General features: G+C 40.5%; 1 protein-coding gene across 3 annotated transcripts; it reads right to left on the bottom strand.

Moving 5' to 3' along the window:
- Positions 1–4,981: 4,981 nt before the first annotated feature.
- Positions 4,982–12,215, bottom strand: LOC129122399 (C-C chemokine receptor type 4-like). 3 transcript variants are annotated; one of them, XM_077177932.1, is made up of 4 exons: positions 11,599–12,215; positions 11,382–11,469; positions 8,168–8,389; positions 4,982–6,873 (listed from the first exon to the last, which is right to left on the bottom strand). In XM_077177932.1, the coding sequence occupies exon 4, from the start codon at positions 6,855–6,857 to the stop codon at positions 5,781–5,783; it is 1,077 nt and encodes a 358-aa protein (XP_077034047.1). In that variant the 5' UTR covers positions 6,858–6,873; positions 8,168–8,389; positions 11,382–11,469; positions 11,599–12,215; the 3' UTR covers positions 4,982–5,780. The 3 variants fall into 3 exon arrangements, with proteins under 3 accessions (XP_077034047.1, XP_054492194.1, XP_054492203.1); XM_054636219.2 differs by lacking the exons at positions 11,382–11,469; positions 11,599–12,215 and adding an exon at positions 8,788–9,505; XM_054636228.2 differs by lacking the exons at positions 11,382–11,469; positions 11,599–12,215 and having other exon boundaries at positions 8,168–9,505.
- Positions 12,216–12,706: the final 491 nt, after the last annotated feature.

Consider the following 12,706-nt stretch of genomic DNA (forward strand, 5'->3'; position numbering starts at 1 on the left):
CTCATATGGATATGTGTAATAAGATACTTATTGAGCAATGTGGTGGACTTGTTCTATTTAAGCTGTTTAAGTGTGTTAAATAAGACAAATCCTTGATTTTTTTCTACAATTTTTCGTTACGTGAGGACTTCTGAAATTATTTCCCCCATCGGAATAAAACTATAATAAGAATTCAGAGCAGAATTTATGAAATACTTTGTTGCAGTAATGTTGACAAATAGGCTTGACTTACTCTAAAATAGTTTTAATGTGAAGATTGTGAAAATGTGGAGGGAATTTTAGGCTAAAAGATGTTTATCATTATCCACTGCATCTGCCATCAAAAATTTGCCCTTTCCATATTTTCTTCAAATCATAGAAGTGTTTGGGTTGGAAGGGACCTTTAAAGGTCATCCAGTCAAACTTGCCTGCAATGAGAAGGGACATCTTCATGAAACTGCCTTGTCAAAAGGAAAACACTCTGTGGTGTTGTGATAAGACAGGTATCCCACTGTGTGACCTCTGTGTGCAGAGAATGTGAGCTTAAGCCAGTGAGGAAGTGAATGGATTGACATGTGAATGGATTCCATGTGACTGTGGAGATGAGGTGATGGCATGTGAGGTTCATGCAAAAAGCCAGAGCAGCAGCAGAGAGGGCCAACCTTCCCGTGGGAGATTTTGGAGGTTCCCTAATATTTCTGAGGAAAGGAAGCAAGTAGTGACCTGTATTATGCAAGGTTGGGCTGGTAAAGCAGAACTGAGGAGAAAACAGCCAGAATCTTTCTTTTCGTAAACTCTTCAGCCCCTTCTCTGTAGGACTGAGGAGTTTTGTGTGACACCTCATACTATGGGTTTCACTGTTCTAGAAAGCATAAACAAGATTCTTGATAGCAAGGGCAGAGCTGTTCTCTGCAGCTTCTCAGTGCTGTTTGTCTCCAGGGCCTGCAGAATATACCATTACTCGTGCAATCAATCAGACATATTTCCTTTCTGTTCCCAGTGCTTGTGAAAGAGCAAAAAGGGCATAAGCAACAGCAAAATCCATCCTTATATTCTTCTATGCACTTTTTGCAGCTTTCCCAATACTTTGATACCAGAAAAGGCAAGTCACTCACTCTGCCTGCAGTCATAGTCTTGCTTGGGGTCCAATTTCAGTTTACCAGTTATAAGCAAGTAAAGAGATGTGTTGTGGTCTTCCCTCACTTGGATTAAGATGCTTTTGTGTGACTATGAGCCAGTACTGCTCTCTCTGTGAGTAATGGTGACAGGTTAAATGCTAGGGAGGGCCCCTTTCTTCCATTGTCCTGCCCAAACCACAATACTCCCTTGGAGGTTCTTTAAGGGGTGCGAAGTTCCTGTGCAAAAGAGACAAATATGCTTTTCATGCAGGGATGTCCACCCGTTGTTCCAATCACTGTCCCAGATACAAAAGTCTCTCCCTGAACTTGGCTGCTTAGACCTTGGAAAATGCTGATTGTATGCCACAGTCTCTTTTGAGAAGAAGAGTGCATTTAGTAATGTCAATCTTCATTCATTCTCTGTCTTACATGTTACTAGCATCACCAAGAATACTTTTTATGAGTGTTTTGTATCTCTGGAAAAAGACCTGATTCTTGCAGATCAGATTCTTGATTACTTGCCATTGTTGTTAAATGCAAGCAAGCAAAAATCTTGGAATTTAAAAAAATTCTTAGTGCCTTAGTAGTTTTATTTTGCAACACTTGAATTGACAAAGAGCTTGCATTATACAGTTACAGAGCTATTTATACTGGATGTGTTCTGTTATTTGTTTTGAAACAAGAAATTAAAACCCAGAGAAACGTCAACCCTTCAAACATGACTTGAAAAAAAAATTTAAAAAGTACAAAAACTAAAGGAGTGTGATCCATTGATCAATCATGTATTTGGCCTGCATTACCTGGAGGACTTGATTTTGTTGGCCTGAAACAGATAAAGAACTTCTTTGTTTTTGAGCTTTATTTCTGTGAGAAGTGTCTTTGACTCAATCAATGACTGTCCCATAAGATGGGATTTTGTTACTTTTGTGATGGATGTTGCTGCTGGATAACTGTGAGGAAGAAAATCATTCTGGGAGCTTCTAACTTGATGATTGCCATTGAGACTTGCTGTGTCACAGTAAGATGATGGCAGATACAACCACCACTCCTTCTCCTTTGAATGGTCCTATCAGTTATACAAATGCTACAAATTTCACCACTATTGTATCATTTCCAGTCTCCTCCTTTCATGACTGGAGTAGCAAAGTTGAACTTTCAGTAGGCATTGCCTTAAGTATTATTTTAATGATTATTTTGATTGATATTATTAAATGGCCCTTGAATTCTAACTGTAAATCAAGTCAGATGGAAATGTTGGCATAAGAGACAGGATGTGATGAAACTTGTCTCTGGTTGTGTTAAGAGAGAGATGTTGGATAAAACTGCAAAGAATTAAGAGCTCTTGCAGGAAAATGTGTGATGTAGATCCCTGCTGGCAGTTTAGATGCATCCTGGTTACAGAGGAAGACTGGTGCCTGTGGAATTGTGCTCCCCTTCAGAGCAGGTGTGCAGAGCTGGGACAGTGACAAGCAGTCACTGCTGGGACAGTGCTGGGACAGTGACAAGCAGCTGCAGTCTAGGAAGGAGAAATGCAATTTCTGGCTGCAATTCACTGGCTGTCAGACTGAGAGGAGCAGATTGACTGGGAGCAGGCTGCTGGCCACGATGCTGCTTCTGCACCATTAGAAGGGGTAAAGCTGTCCTCCAGAGAAAATGTGTAATTCGGCTTTTTGTTTTGTTTAGGGAGTGACTGTGGTGGCCTAAGAGCGCTAGAAAACCAATCAACTTGTTCTTATCTTTTCATCATTATTTGTATTTAATCTAATTAGCTGATTTCCCCCTTTGTCTACCTTTCTGTGGCTGCTTAGCATAACTGAAGAGCAGATGCAGGGTGGCCTTCTGAGGAACCTTGATGTAAAAATGTGGCCTTAAGAATGAGTCAGCTTTGTTTCACTCAAATGTCTATCCATCGTATTTCATGGTTCAGTGGGTTTGTACAAATATTCTTCATTGCTGGAAACTCTTGTTCAGCTAAAATAACACCTTTGTCAAATGACATTTTGAAAATCCTTACTTTATTTTTGTCTGTATTAATACTATCATCTCGTCCTTTCTCATCAGCAGATTTCAAAACGCTCTCTCAAAAGAGGAGTGGCATTGTCCACTGCAGCTTGGTGCATGTGGGCGGGGGGGTTTGTTCAGGTGACAGAGGAGGAAGCCACCCATGTTCAATGAGCTCCAGCCTCAGGACCTGATTTCCTGAACCCATCAATTTAACATGAGCTCCTCTTTGCACCCAATGCAGCAAAGCTGCTCAGAGCTCAACTTTCAGCTCAGCTCAGCTCAGTTCAGTTGCTCGTGCGGCACACACATTGAGCAGCTGTGAATATTACTGGGAGAGCTGGAAGAGGCTATTTGGCACAGAGGAGCAAGACAACATTCACCTGGGAGGATGGGAGGAGTTCTGGCTGCACCAGGCCCCCTCTGCAGCAAGGGAAACGTGCACAGGCCATGGGGTACAAAGCTGAGCGGTGATGTGAGGCACATTTGAGTTTCGTGTGGGAGAAGGGCCCTGCACTGGCTCTGTTTGTGGCATTGCTGCTTGGCTGCTGGGTGCACCCCATTAATTCCACAGCATCCTCCCTCACCACAGTTTGCCCAGACTGGACCAGCCTGCAAGCCATTCCCTGATACCACTCTTTGCCCTGGATGTCTCTTACATCACAGCTGTCAAGAGCTTACGGCTTGCTTGTTCCTTGCTGACCCGCTGACCCTCATTTTTGCCAGCGCAGCACAGGCAGCCTTTCCCCTAGTCTGGAAAGCAAGGGCCATTCTTGGTGACCAGAGGGATCACAGAGCAGTACAAAGGGAAAAGAATCTGCAGTGGAAGCTGTCTGGCTTCCAGGGCAGTCTGTGCCCCAGACAAGTGCACAGCTCAGCACCTCTGCTGTCAGCATCACCAGCTGTGAGGATGATGCTGTGCTACCTTGGGATGTTATGATGGCTTCAGTGTCATCTGTAAGAATTTGAAGCATCTCACACTTTAAATTTGCCTTCCTTTTCAAAAAAAGGTGATGGGTGGCATAACCTACTCTTTCTATCAGTTTTCCTAAGTGATTTACATAGTGGATTCTAAGGTTTTGAGTATTAAGAATTTATAGTCTTTTTCTTGAATATAAAGACTCTCTCTTACTTCAAGTAATGTCATCCACAGCTATTGTTATCTGCATTAATGCAGATCCTTGCTTGTCATTCTCAGAAAACTGCAAATGGTAGTGCATTCCCAAAGTTATGATGGATACATGTGTGTATCCATTGCATGGAGAGGTTGCATGGAGATGAGCTTTCACTTACATTTCTCATTTAGAGTGATGAGCACAATGACACTACAATATTTTTACATTTCTTCTTCAACCCTTACCTGATGCATTTTAATGCCTTGTTTGCTCTTTGCAGCCTTGGCTGAATGCTGAGCAGGCATTTTATTACTGACAGTGTAAGAAAAGAATTCATCTCTTACTATAAAATTCATCTTTTATAGTAAGAAATATTAATTGTTGTTGCCAGCAAAAAGACACACCAAAAAGATCTTCTAATACATATTTCTCAACTCTTAATTAGTCTGCCACCACATTACTGATTTTTTTGCCTCTTTTTAAATCATTTTTGTGCCAAAATCTAAACACTGATATGTGAGTTTCCTTCCTGTTACAGATTTCTGATGAATTAATGTCCTGTGAGCAGCTACTGGGGTATCACACTGCTTGCATTTTGCTGTTATCAAATGCAAGGATTCTATGTGTGGTTTCGAAGTTATGACATACCCTTTGTACACAATCTCTGTTTTTACTTTCTTTTGTTTTGCCAGATACATCTCCAGTGAATGAAAATCGAATTTTGAGGTTAAATACTTTTGGAAGAAAGGACATTAGTTTTAAAATATATACTGTTAACCAAGATGGTTCAAATTTATTCATCCATGCTGGAAAATAAGTTTTTCTAAACATTTTTATTCAAAATTATTCAAAATATTTTTCATTTTCATTAAAATACAGAAGTGCTATCCTGAATTCCAGTGATAAAGTAATTCAAAATGCCTATATATACACCGACATATAGGTATATATGTCAACCTGAAAGAAAATGCACCTACAGTGAAAAGTAATGGCTTTGCTTTGAGTCTTTGTGCACATAGAGAATATATTTTGTGCTTTTTCTTAATGACAAGGGATATATCATCCCCCCTGAAATGAAACATTTAAAAGTAGCAGGTACTGCTAACAGCTGCCTAAGAGTCACAAGTGAACAAGTCCTACACAGATCAACTGCAGAATAAAAAAGTATGGTTACAATCATCCTTCTTGAGTACATGAATATATTTTCTAAGTGCATGTGCTGATAACAAGGTGCTGTCTCACCTCTGCCCCTCCATGCAGGCCAATCTCTCGATGCTGGTGACAAAGACGGCATACAGTGCAGTGCTTTGCACAGAGCTGAGCAGTAATTTGTGCTGTAATCACAGCAGAGAAACCTTGCATGTCCATCCTCCACATTCCACATTCTGTCATAATACTGAGAAAATCTAGAGGCACAAATAAAGCTGAAGTAAGTAATTATCTGGCGCTAGCTTATTGTTAAATGTGTTTGCTTTTGCTTAGCTTTTCAAAATTCCTGCTTTTCAAAGTTCCTGCTGTTTGTTGTTAGTTTGCTTGCTGCTGAGTTCAGTGGCTGGTCTGAAATGTGTTACAGAGCATCTTGATCCCCTGTAGACTGTGTGTGGAATGAACTGGTAGATTCAGTGTGGTAAGTGATGTGAACTCCACACCACTTGCAGAAATACCCTGGTAACTGCCAGTTCTTAAAGAGCATCTTCAGGTACTTCTTAAATTTCTCCCCCATGAAGAAGTAGATGACTGGATTGAGGCAGCAGTGAAAAAGGCCGAGGATTTCCGTTACCTGGAAAGCATAGTCCAGATTCCTGCTCACTTGACAGTCTTTAATGACTCCCATAAATTCCAGCAGTTGTAAGAAAATAACAATGTTGTAGGGGGTCCAAAAGAAGAAAAACACAATCATGACAACAAAAATCATCTTCACAGCCTTATTCTTTTTGTCATTTCTACAATGAACTAAAGTTTTAATGATCATGGAGTAGCAAAATGTCATAATTATAAAAGGGATTAGGAGCCCTAAAATGTTGACTTCCAAAGTGGAAAAAAGCTTCCATGTTGTGAAATTGCCTGTAAATCTCGGCTTGCAGGTAGTAAAATTATGTTCATTAAAAGACTCTCTAAATACCAGCTCGGGGACTGAGGCTGAAAGAGCTACTAGCCACACAACAAGGCTAGTAATCAAGCCATGAAAGGTGGTCCTTGCTTTCAAGGAAAGCACTGCACGAACAATTGCCAGGTATCTGTCTATGCTCATAAGCATAATAAAAAATATCCCACTGTAAAACCCAACCAGGTAGATCCATGAAATGATTTTACACCAGGGAGTTCCAAAAACCCATTGGTCTACTGTGAAATAAGACCAGAATGGCAAGGATAAAACGAAGAGCAAATCTGAGATGGCGAGGTTTAGCAGGTACACATCAGTCATGCTCCTAAGCCTCTTGTATTTGAAGAGGACCACGATGACCAGAATGTTTCCAGCGAGCCCAACCAGGAATACCAGGGAATACAGAACGGGTAGGAAGGAGGCTGCAAACCTCCTGACGCCTTCTTTACTGCATAGTTTTGGAGCATCGTAATAACTATCGTAATATTCATAAAAGGTTGAGGGTTCGACTTCAAGGGACTCTGTACTTGAAGAACTCATGGTTTTTCCCCCGGTTCTGAGAAGGGAAGAATATAAAAATGTCAGAATATAAAAATGTCAGTGACTTTCAGTCCCTCAAGACTACATGGTTAGTAGTAGTCTTCACAAACCTGAATCAGAAGTTCAGCTTGGGACACGACTCACTGCAGGTTCTCAGACATTATGTAAGCATTATGGGATGGATGCATGTGCACACTTGAGCAAGGTATTGTCCTTAGCATGCGTGTGCTTAGTCCTTGTAGCACTATGTGACTTGCATGTCAAGCACAAAGGGATGTTCAAATGGACAACAGGAAAGAAAATGGGAGTGGAAGATGTGGGCCACATCATTGTCAAATCAGAGAGGGTTAAGTTCCATGTAGAGCAAAGTAAAAAGCAAAATCGCTGTTCATAGCAGTTCAGAATTTCCCTCACCCACCTTTCCCATCAGGTATATGTCACCTACCATAGGAAGACAGTGATAAACATTCATCAGACTTTTCTTATGAAATTACCTTTACTGAAAGCTGTCATGAGCTTTCAATAAGGGCTTATTTTCAGTGGCTAAATGAATAACAGGAATTTTTCATCTTCATATATGTGTTCTTTTTTAATAGGCAGATACAGAGTTTTAAGTAATGTAAGTTGGACATAGAGAAAATATCTTGCTGACATACGAGTCTGTATGTTATTCTTATCACAGCATCATTTTTTAGCTTAACATACCAGAAATTTAAGTCTGGGTTCTGTTCTTACTTGTGTGTGTTATTCACATCACAAGTGGCATTTTTTTTAGCCTATCATATCAGAACTCTAAGCCCGTGCTATTTTCTTCCCCTTTGTCTTCATTTTATGAATGTAAAGCAGAAGAGAAGTGAGTTTCTTAGATTTAATTCTCTTAGTCCTGTGTGTTGCTGCTATGTACCAGCAAATGTTGATAATCATTAATTTGAGACCTACTGTGTATGTTCCCAAGCATGACACCTTTCCAGCCTACAGTTCCATTCCATTCTACACAGAGAGGAACTTAATCTGATTTACAAGTCACAAGGACAGAACTGTTTGACACCAGTGATGTAGAAATGACAGCTTTACAGCAACTGCACCCAGACATACCTGAATTTAATCTAGGTTCAACATAATACATTTGAATACTTAAAAACATATGCTCACAGAATACACCCACTTCTGATGATGCAAGAATTCTTAAAACTGCTTTAAAAAATTACCTGAGCAACTATAAAAGGTAAATGAAAAAGCATTACATTCACACATATCATGAGTGTACATGATACAAAAATGTTTGAGCAATTGCATTTTGTGAATTTTACCTTTTCTCCTCCTTTCCTCTCAGATGAGATGAAGAATTTTCTTTGCTCTCAGGGTGCAGAATCTCTTGCTTTTCTTCAGGTAGCTCTGCCAGTGAGGTGCTACCCACCGACGTAAAAAGCAGATAACACTAGGTAGCTGTGTCTCTTAGCGGAAGCTTCGACTTCCTTAGACTCACTTGTATCACAAGTACTTCTCTCCTCAGTGCTCATCAGAGATAGTCCCTTTAAGTAAGAAATAAAATTAAACACATAATGTTTAAAAAACCCCACAGTTTCCACTGGGAGACTGATTACTGAGTTAAACAATCATTAAAACTGATGTCACTAAGCACAGATGTCAGTCAGCTCTCATTCAACTGAAACCTTGTTTTATTCCTAATCTCCAAAAAAAAAAATCAAAGAATCCTCTGTAGAGTGCAGAGAGGAGGCAGGCACTTGGTGGGTGTGTGGGAAGTGTGTTTCTGGTCCTCTGACAGATTTTGCAAGTTGCATTATGTAACTGTAGAAGAGAAAAGCTGTATAGATAGTATAGGGAAGGCTCCTTCTAATCACTATTGCTTATCACTAACTCCTACTTATCATACTAAAAATAGAAATGAAGATATGTTAATTCACACTACCTTTTTTCTTGATGTTTTCTGTTGCAGATTTTATGTAGAGCAAATCTACCTTCTGCCACTGCCCAGGACAAAATGTAACACCAGTCAGAATACTGTATAAGTAGGATGTTCGCACGTGTGTGTGGTCTAAGGGCAAAGCGTGCAAAGTGCTGAGGTTTACCGAGGCTTTCTGTCACAGCTTCTGCTCAGCAGCTTCTATGAATTTCTCTTGAGAGTAAGATGGGCCTTATTTGTCTTTTGGAGGATCCTGAGAAGGGAGAAGAGAGCATAGAGGACATACGGTAGCCAAGCAGGATGGTTGTGAGTCCTGCCAACGGAACAGCTGTACTGGCAGCTGGCAGGTGCTGGTCTCCTCTGTTTCCCAGAAAAGGCCAGCCAAGAAAAAGTACAAGCCATTTCTGAACAGGGGAACTTGCTTTCTTGTGATCAGCAGAAACTGAAAATACACAATGAGAAGCAGAAACAAGAAATCTACAGAAGTTGGTAGTGAGAGTAGTAAGAATCGGACATCTCTGTCCACAAGAGATTGTTTTCTTGTTTGCTCTCTGGTGTTATTCCAGACACAGGTATAGCTGTTGTTCAGTTATGCCATTTGCTGCTATCTCATATGCCTCTGACACTGTTACACTGCCCAATAACTTATGTTTGGCTGAAGAGCTTGATGTGAATGTAATGCGAAAAGCCTGAAGCATGAGATGCAGGATTTACTGGTCTCAGGTTTTGCCAGAATAAAACAACTGTGTGGGAAGGACCTTGTTGGTCATCTTTCACAAGTTGGATCTGTAGATTTTAAAAGTGGTCTCTGGGAGATGTTCCTCCTGTACTGGTTATTGCTCTGCAGATCACTTATATTTTCTCTTCAGTTTACTAGCAGTCCTTAAAGGATGTGGACATCAGATAAGCAGACAACACTGCTGTACCCATTTCATCAGCTCTGCTCACAGAAACCAGAAGCTGTTCCTCTTGCTGTTCTTTTGTCTCTCTAAGGGCCTCCTTAATCTCTTCTTTGACATGTTATTTGTTTCACTAGAGCCACAAGTTCAGCTCTTCAGCCACAATAACTATGACAGAAAATCTTTCTTTGAGTACATGCTTTCCAGGAAAAAAAACACCTCTTTCTCTTTACAATGCTCTCTTAGGCATTGATGTTTCTTAGTTCTGGCTGTAAATTTTTTCTCCTCAATAAGCCACCAAGCATCTGCATGCTTATCTTGTCCCACTCATTATTTTCAGCTCTATCAAACTAGGTATCTTCTTTGAATTTCATCAGTGATGATTTTTCTTGATTTCCAGATGAAGAGATGAATAGAACTGAATCCAGATATTAAATCTCTTTGACTCTGTAGGAACCCTGCTTGGTTAAGGAATGATTTCCCATCAGCAGCAACATTTTGTGAGAGGTGTTGACCATCATCCATCACCAGTCTTTCGAGACCTATCCTTAGCACACAGGCTGCACTTCAGACATGCTTCTGATCTGTCAGGCATACTGTCAGCAGGGAAAAAGTCTGCAGCCATGTGAATTCCAGTATAGAATGATCCATATGGCACTAGTTTGAAGAAAGCACCTACCTGGCACAGTGCCTTCTGCCCAGTCCTTCTTTGGAAGGCTTTTGAGTAGCAAATGCACCTGCCATAATATCAACTCACTTCATGCTAAATTGCCAGATGGGAAGGGCTGTCTTTGTAAGGAAACTGAGCAAGAATGTTTCTGCAGAAAGAGGAATGCTCAGCCGCAAAAAAGAGAAAAACAGTTGCAGTTACAGATGCTGAAAACCTATGATGTGTGAACTCCAGAAAATGATGATTAAAAAATTTATCTGCCAATTCATGAAAATCAAGAGGATGTGAATGAATTCTGGAATACCTTCTGATGGCTTACCAATGAACAGAGTCCCTGGGAGAGCCTGCATGGAAAACTGGAAAGAAAACAGGAAAAAAAAAACAACAAAAGAAATCTCTGAGCAAATGAGACAATGCAGAAAATAGAGGAAAGGTGTTGTGAGTGCTGGTCCTGCAATTGATTAGAGAGAAAAGAGTGGAAGGGGCTGAGCATAACTAGTCTCCAGTGGGGGAGCTCTGAGGTCCCTTGTAAGACATGGCAGCCTGTCTTTTTCAGATGCATCTTGGAGAACCTGGCAGAGACTAAGAAAAGGAGAATGGCAGGAGATGGCAAGATTACAGGGGAAGGCATTCTCAGTGATGCTGCTGCAAAACTAAAGGTTTTGCAGGGGAAGAGAAGAAGAGGTCATTTTACCTCTTTACTAAATGGTATCAGGATGTGTGACAGCAGCCAGATAAATCATGGGGTGGACCGAACCTGATTGGCCTGACTGGAAGGAGATTAACCTTTTATATGGGATGGTGTGTGTGGGGGGGTGCATTAGGTGCAACAGGAAGGAACTTAATAAAAGCAAAATGTGGAACAACCCATACCGTAAAAAACTTTGCTTTCCACCAAAAGATTATTTCATCCCCTCCCATTTTTATGGGAAGTCTTATCATTAATTTGCCATTTTACAGGAGGCATAGGAGTTTTGCCTAAGGAAGAAATGGAGATAGACATGTGCCTAACCCCCTAAGGAGATACTTACCACTGATATGCCAGTGCACCATCCATTCTGTCTGATCTCAGTGCTGGCCAGGGACAGATTATTCAGACAAGTCCCTGTTTGGAAGAGGCTGGCCCACAAGAGAAGCAGATGACAGTAAATAAAAAGGGACGACTATTGCAAGAATTAGTATTATGATTGATTGTGTGGATTGGTGCAGGATCCAGGCTGCCAAAGTCACAGATGGACAAACATTTACCTTTCTCATCAAACCATTCTCTCCATCAGGTAGCCAGCCCCTCTGTGTGTTGTCTCGCCTTGTGGGGTTCTTCTTTTGCAATTCAGGTGAATTTGAATCACTTTTTGCACATCTGTAGCTCCCATTCTTCCTTGTTAGCAAAGTGTTTGCACTACCAGTTCATTGTACAGTTCCTTTCTTTGTAATTTCTTAATGTATTCCAAATTTCCTGTAGCAAAAAAGAGCCATCTGACAGAGAAGGTTCCTTAAAAAAGGAAGTGAATAATTTCCTAGTTTTAGAGACAACCACTATTGTTGTTTCTCAGGTGATTCACTCCCAATTTACTTCAATCTTTTTAAATGCATGCATTCCCTTTGGCTAAGATAGCTGTTTGTGCTGACGAGGAAATTATTTAAGCCAAAAACATCTTTTCCTCGTTCAATGCTAAGCTGCAATTCCCCTCATTTTTTTCTTTCACTGGACCAGTCCTGTGCATTCTACTGTTTCTATCCACTGGTGATTCTGTGAATGGTGTCAGTCATCCTGTTCCTCAGCCTCATTTGCTTTCTTTCTACATGCTGTGTTTGCAAAGCTGCTATAGACAGGACTCCTCATTAAAAAAAAAGAACTGAAACTTCTTACCTCAAACATGACAGAAATAGTCATTTTGTAAGCTGAATTTTGCTTAAAATAAAAATCACTGATGCAAAAAACCATTAAGGGACACTTTTAGGGGTGATGAGTTTATTCTTCTTAAATGTGAAATGGCACAGCAGGAAGCTTTCTTTGTCATGTTCAGTGATCTCTTAAATGTCACCAAGCAGTTTCTACAGGTAGGTAAGAGCTCTGCGCTGTTTCCACTCTGAGGAGTAGCTGATACCTGAGATTGAATTTTTTTTTTCTAAATGTCTCAGCCATTACCTTATCATCACTATGAGGTCCTTTAAAGGCTGGTCTTTCTGAAAAAAAAAAAAAAGAAAAAAGAAAAAAAAAGGCAGTGGTGAAAGCAGAAGTGTTCTCAGGCCACTTTTGTGATGAGTTTAGATACAGAGGAAGGATGACAATGTGGTGTAAAGGCTTTGTGTTCTGTGTGCTTTGTCTTGGTGCCCCCAAGTCTCAAACACTTCA

Source organism: Agelaius phoeniceus, chromosome 1 (assembly GCF_051311805.1).
Source record: "Agelaius phoeniceus isolate bAgePho1 chromosome 1, bAgePho1.hap1, whole genome shotgun sequence".
Taxonomy (NCBI): domain Eukaryota; kingdom Metazoa; phylum Chordata; class Aves; order Passeriformes; family Icteridae; genus Agelaius; species Agelaius phoeniceus.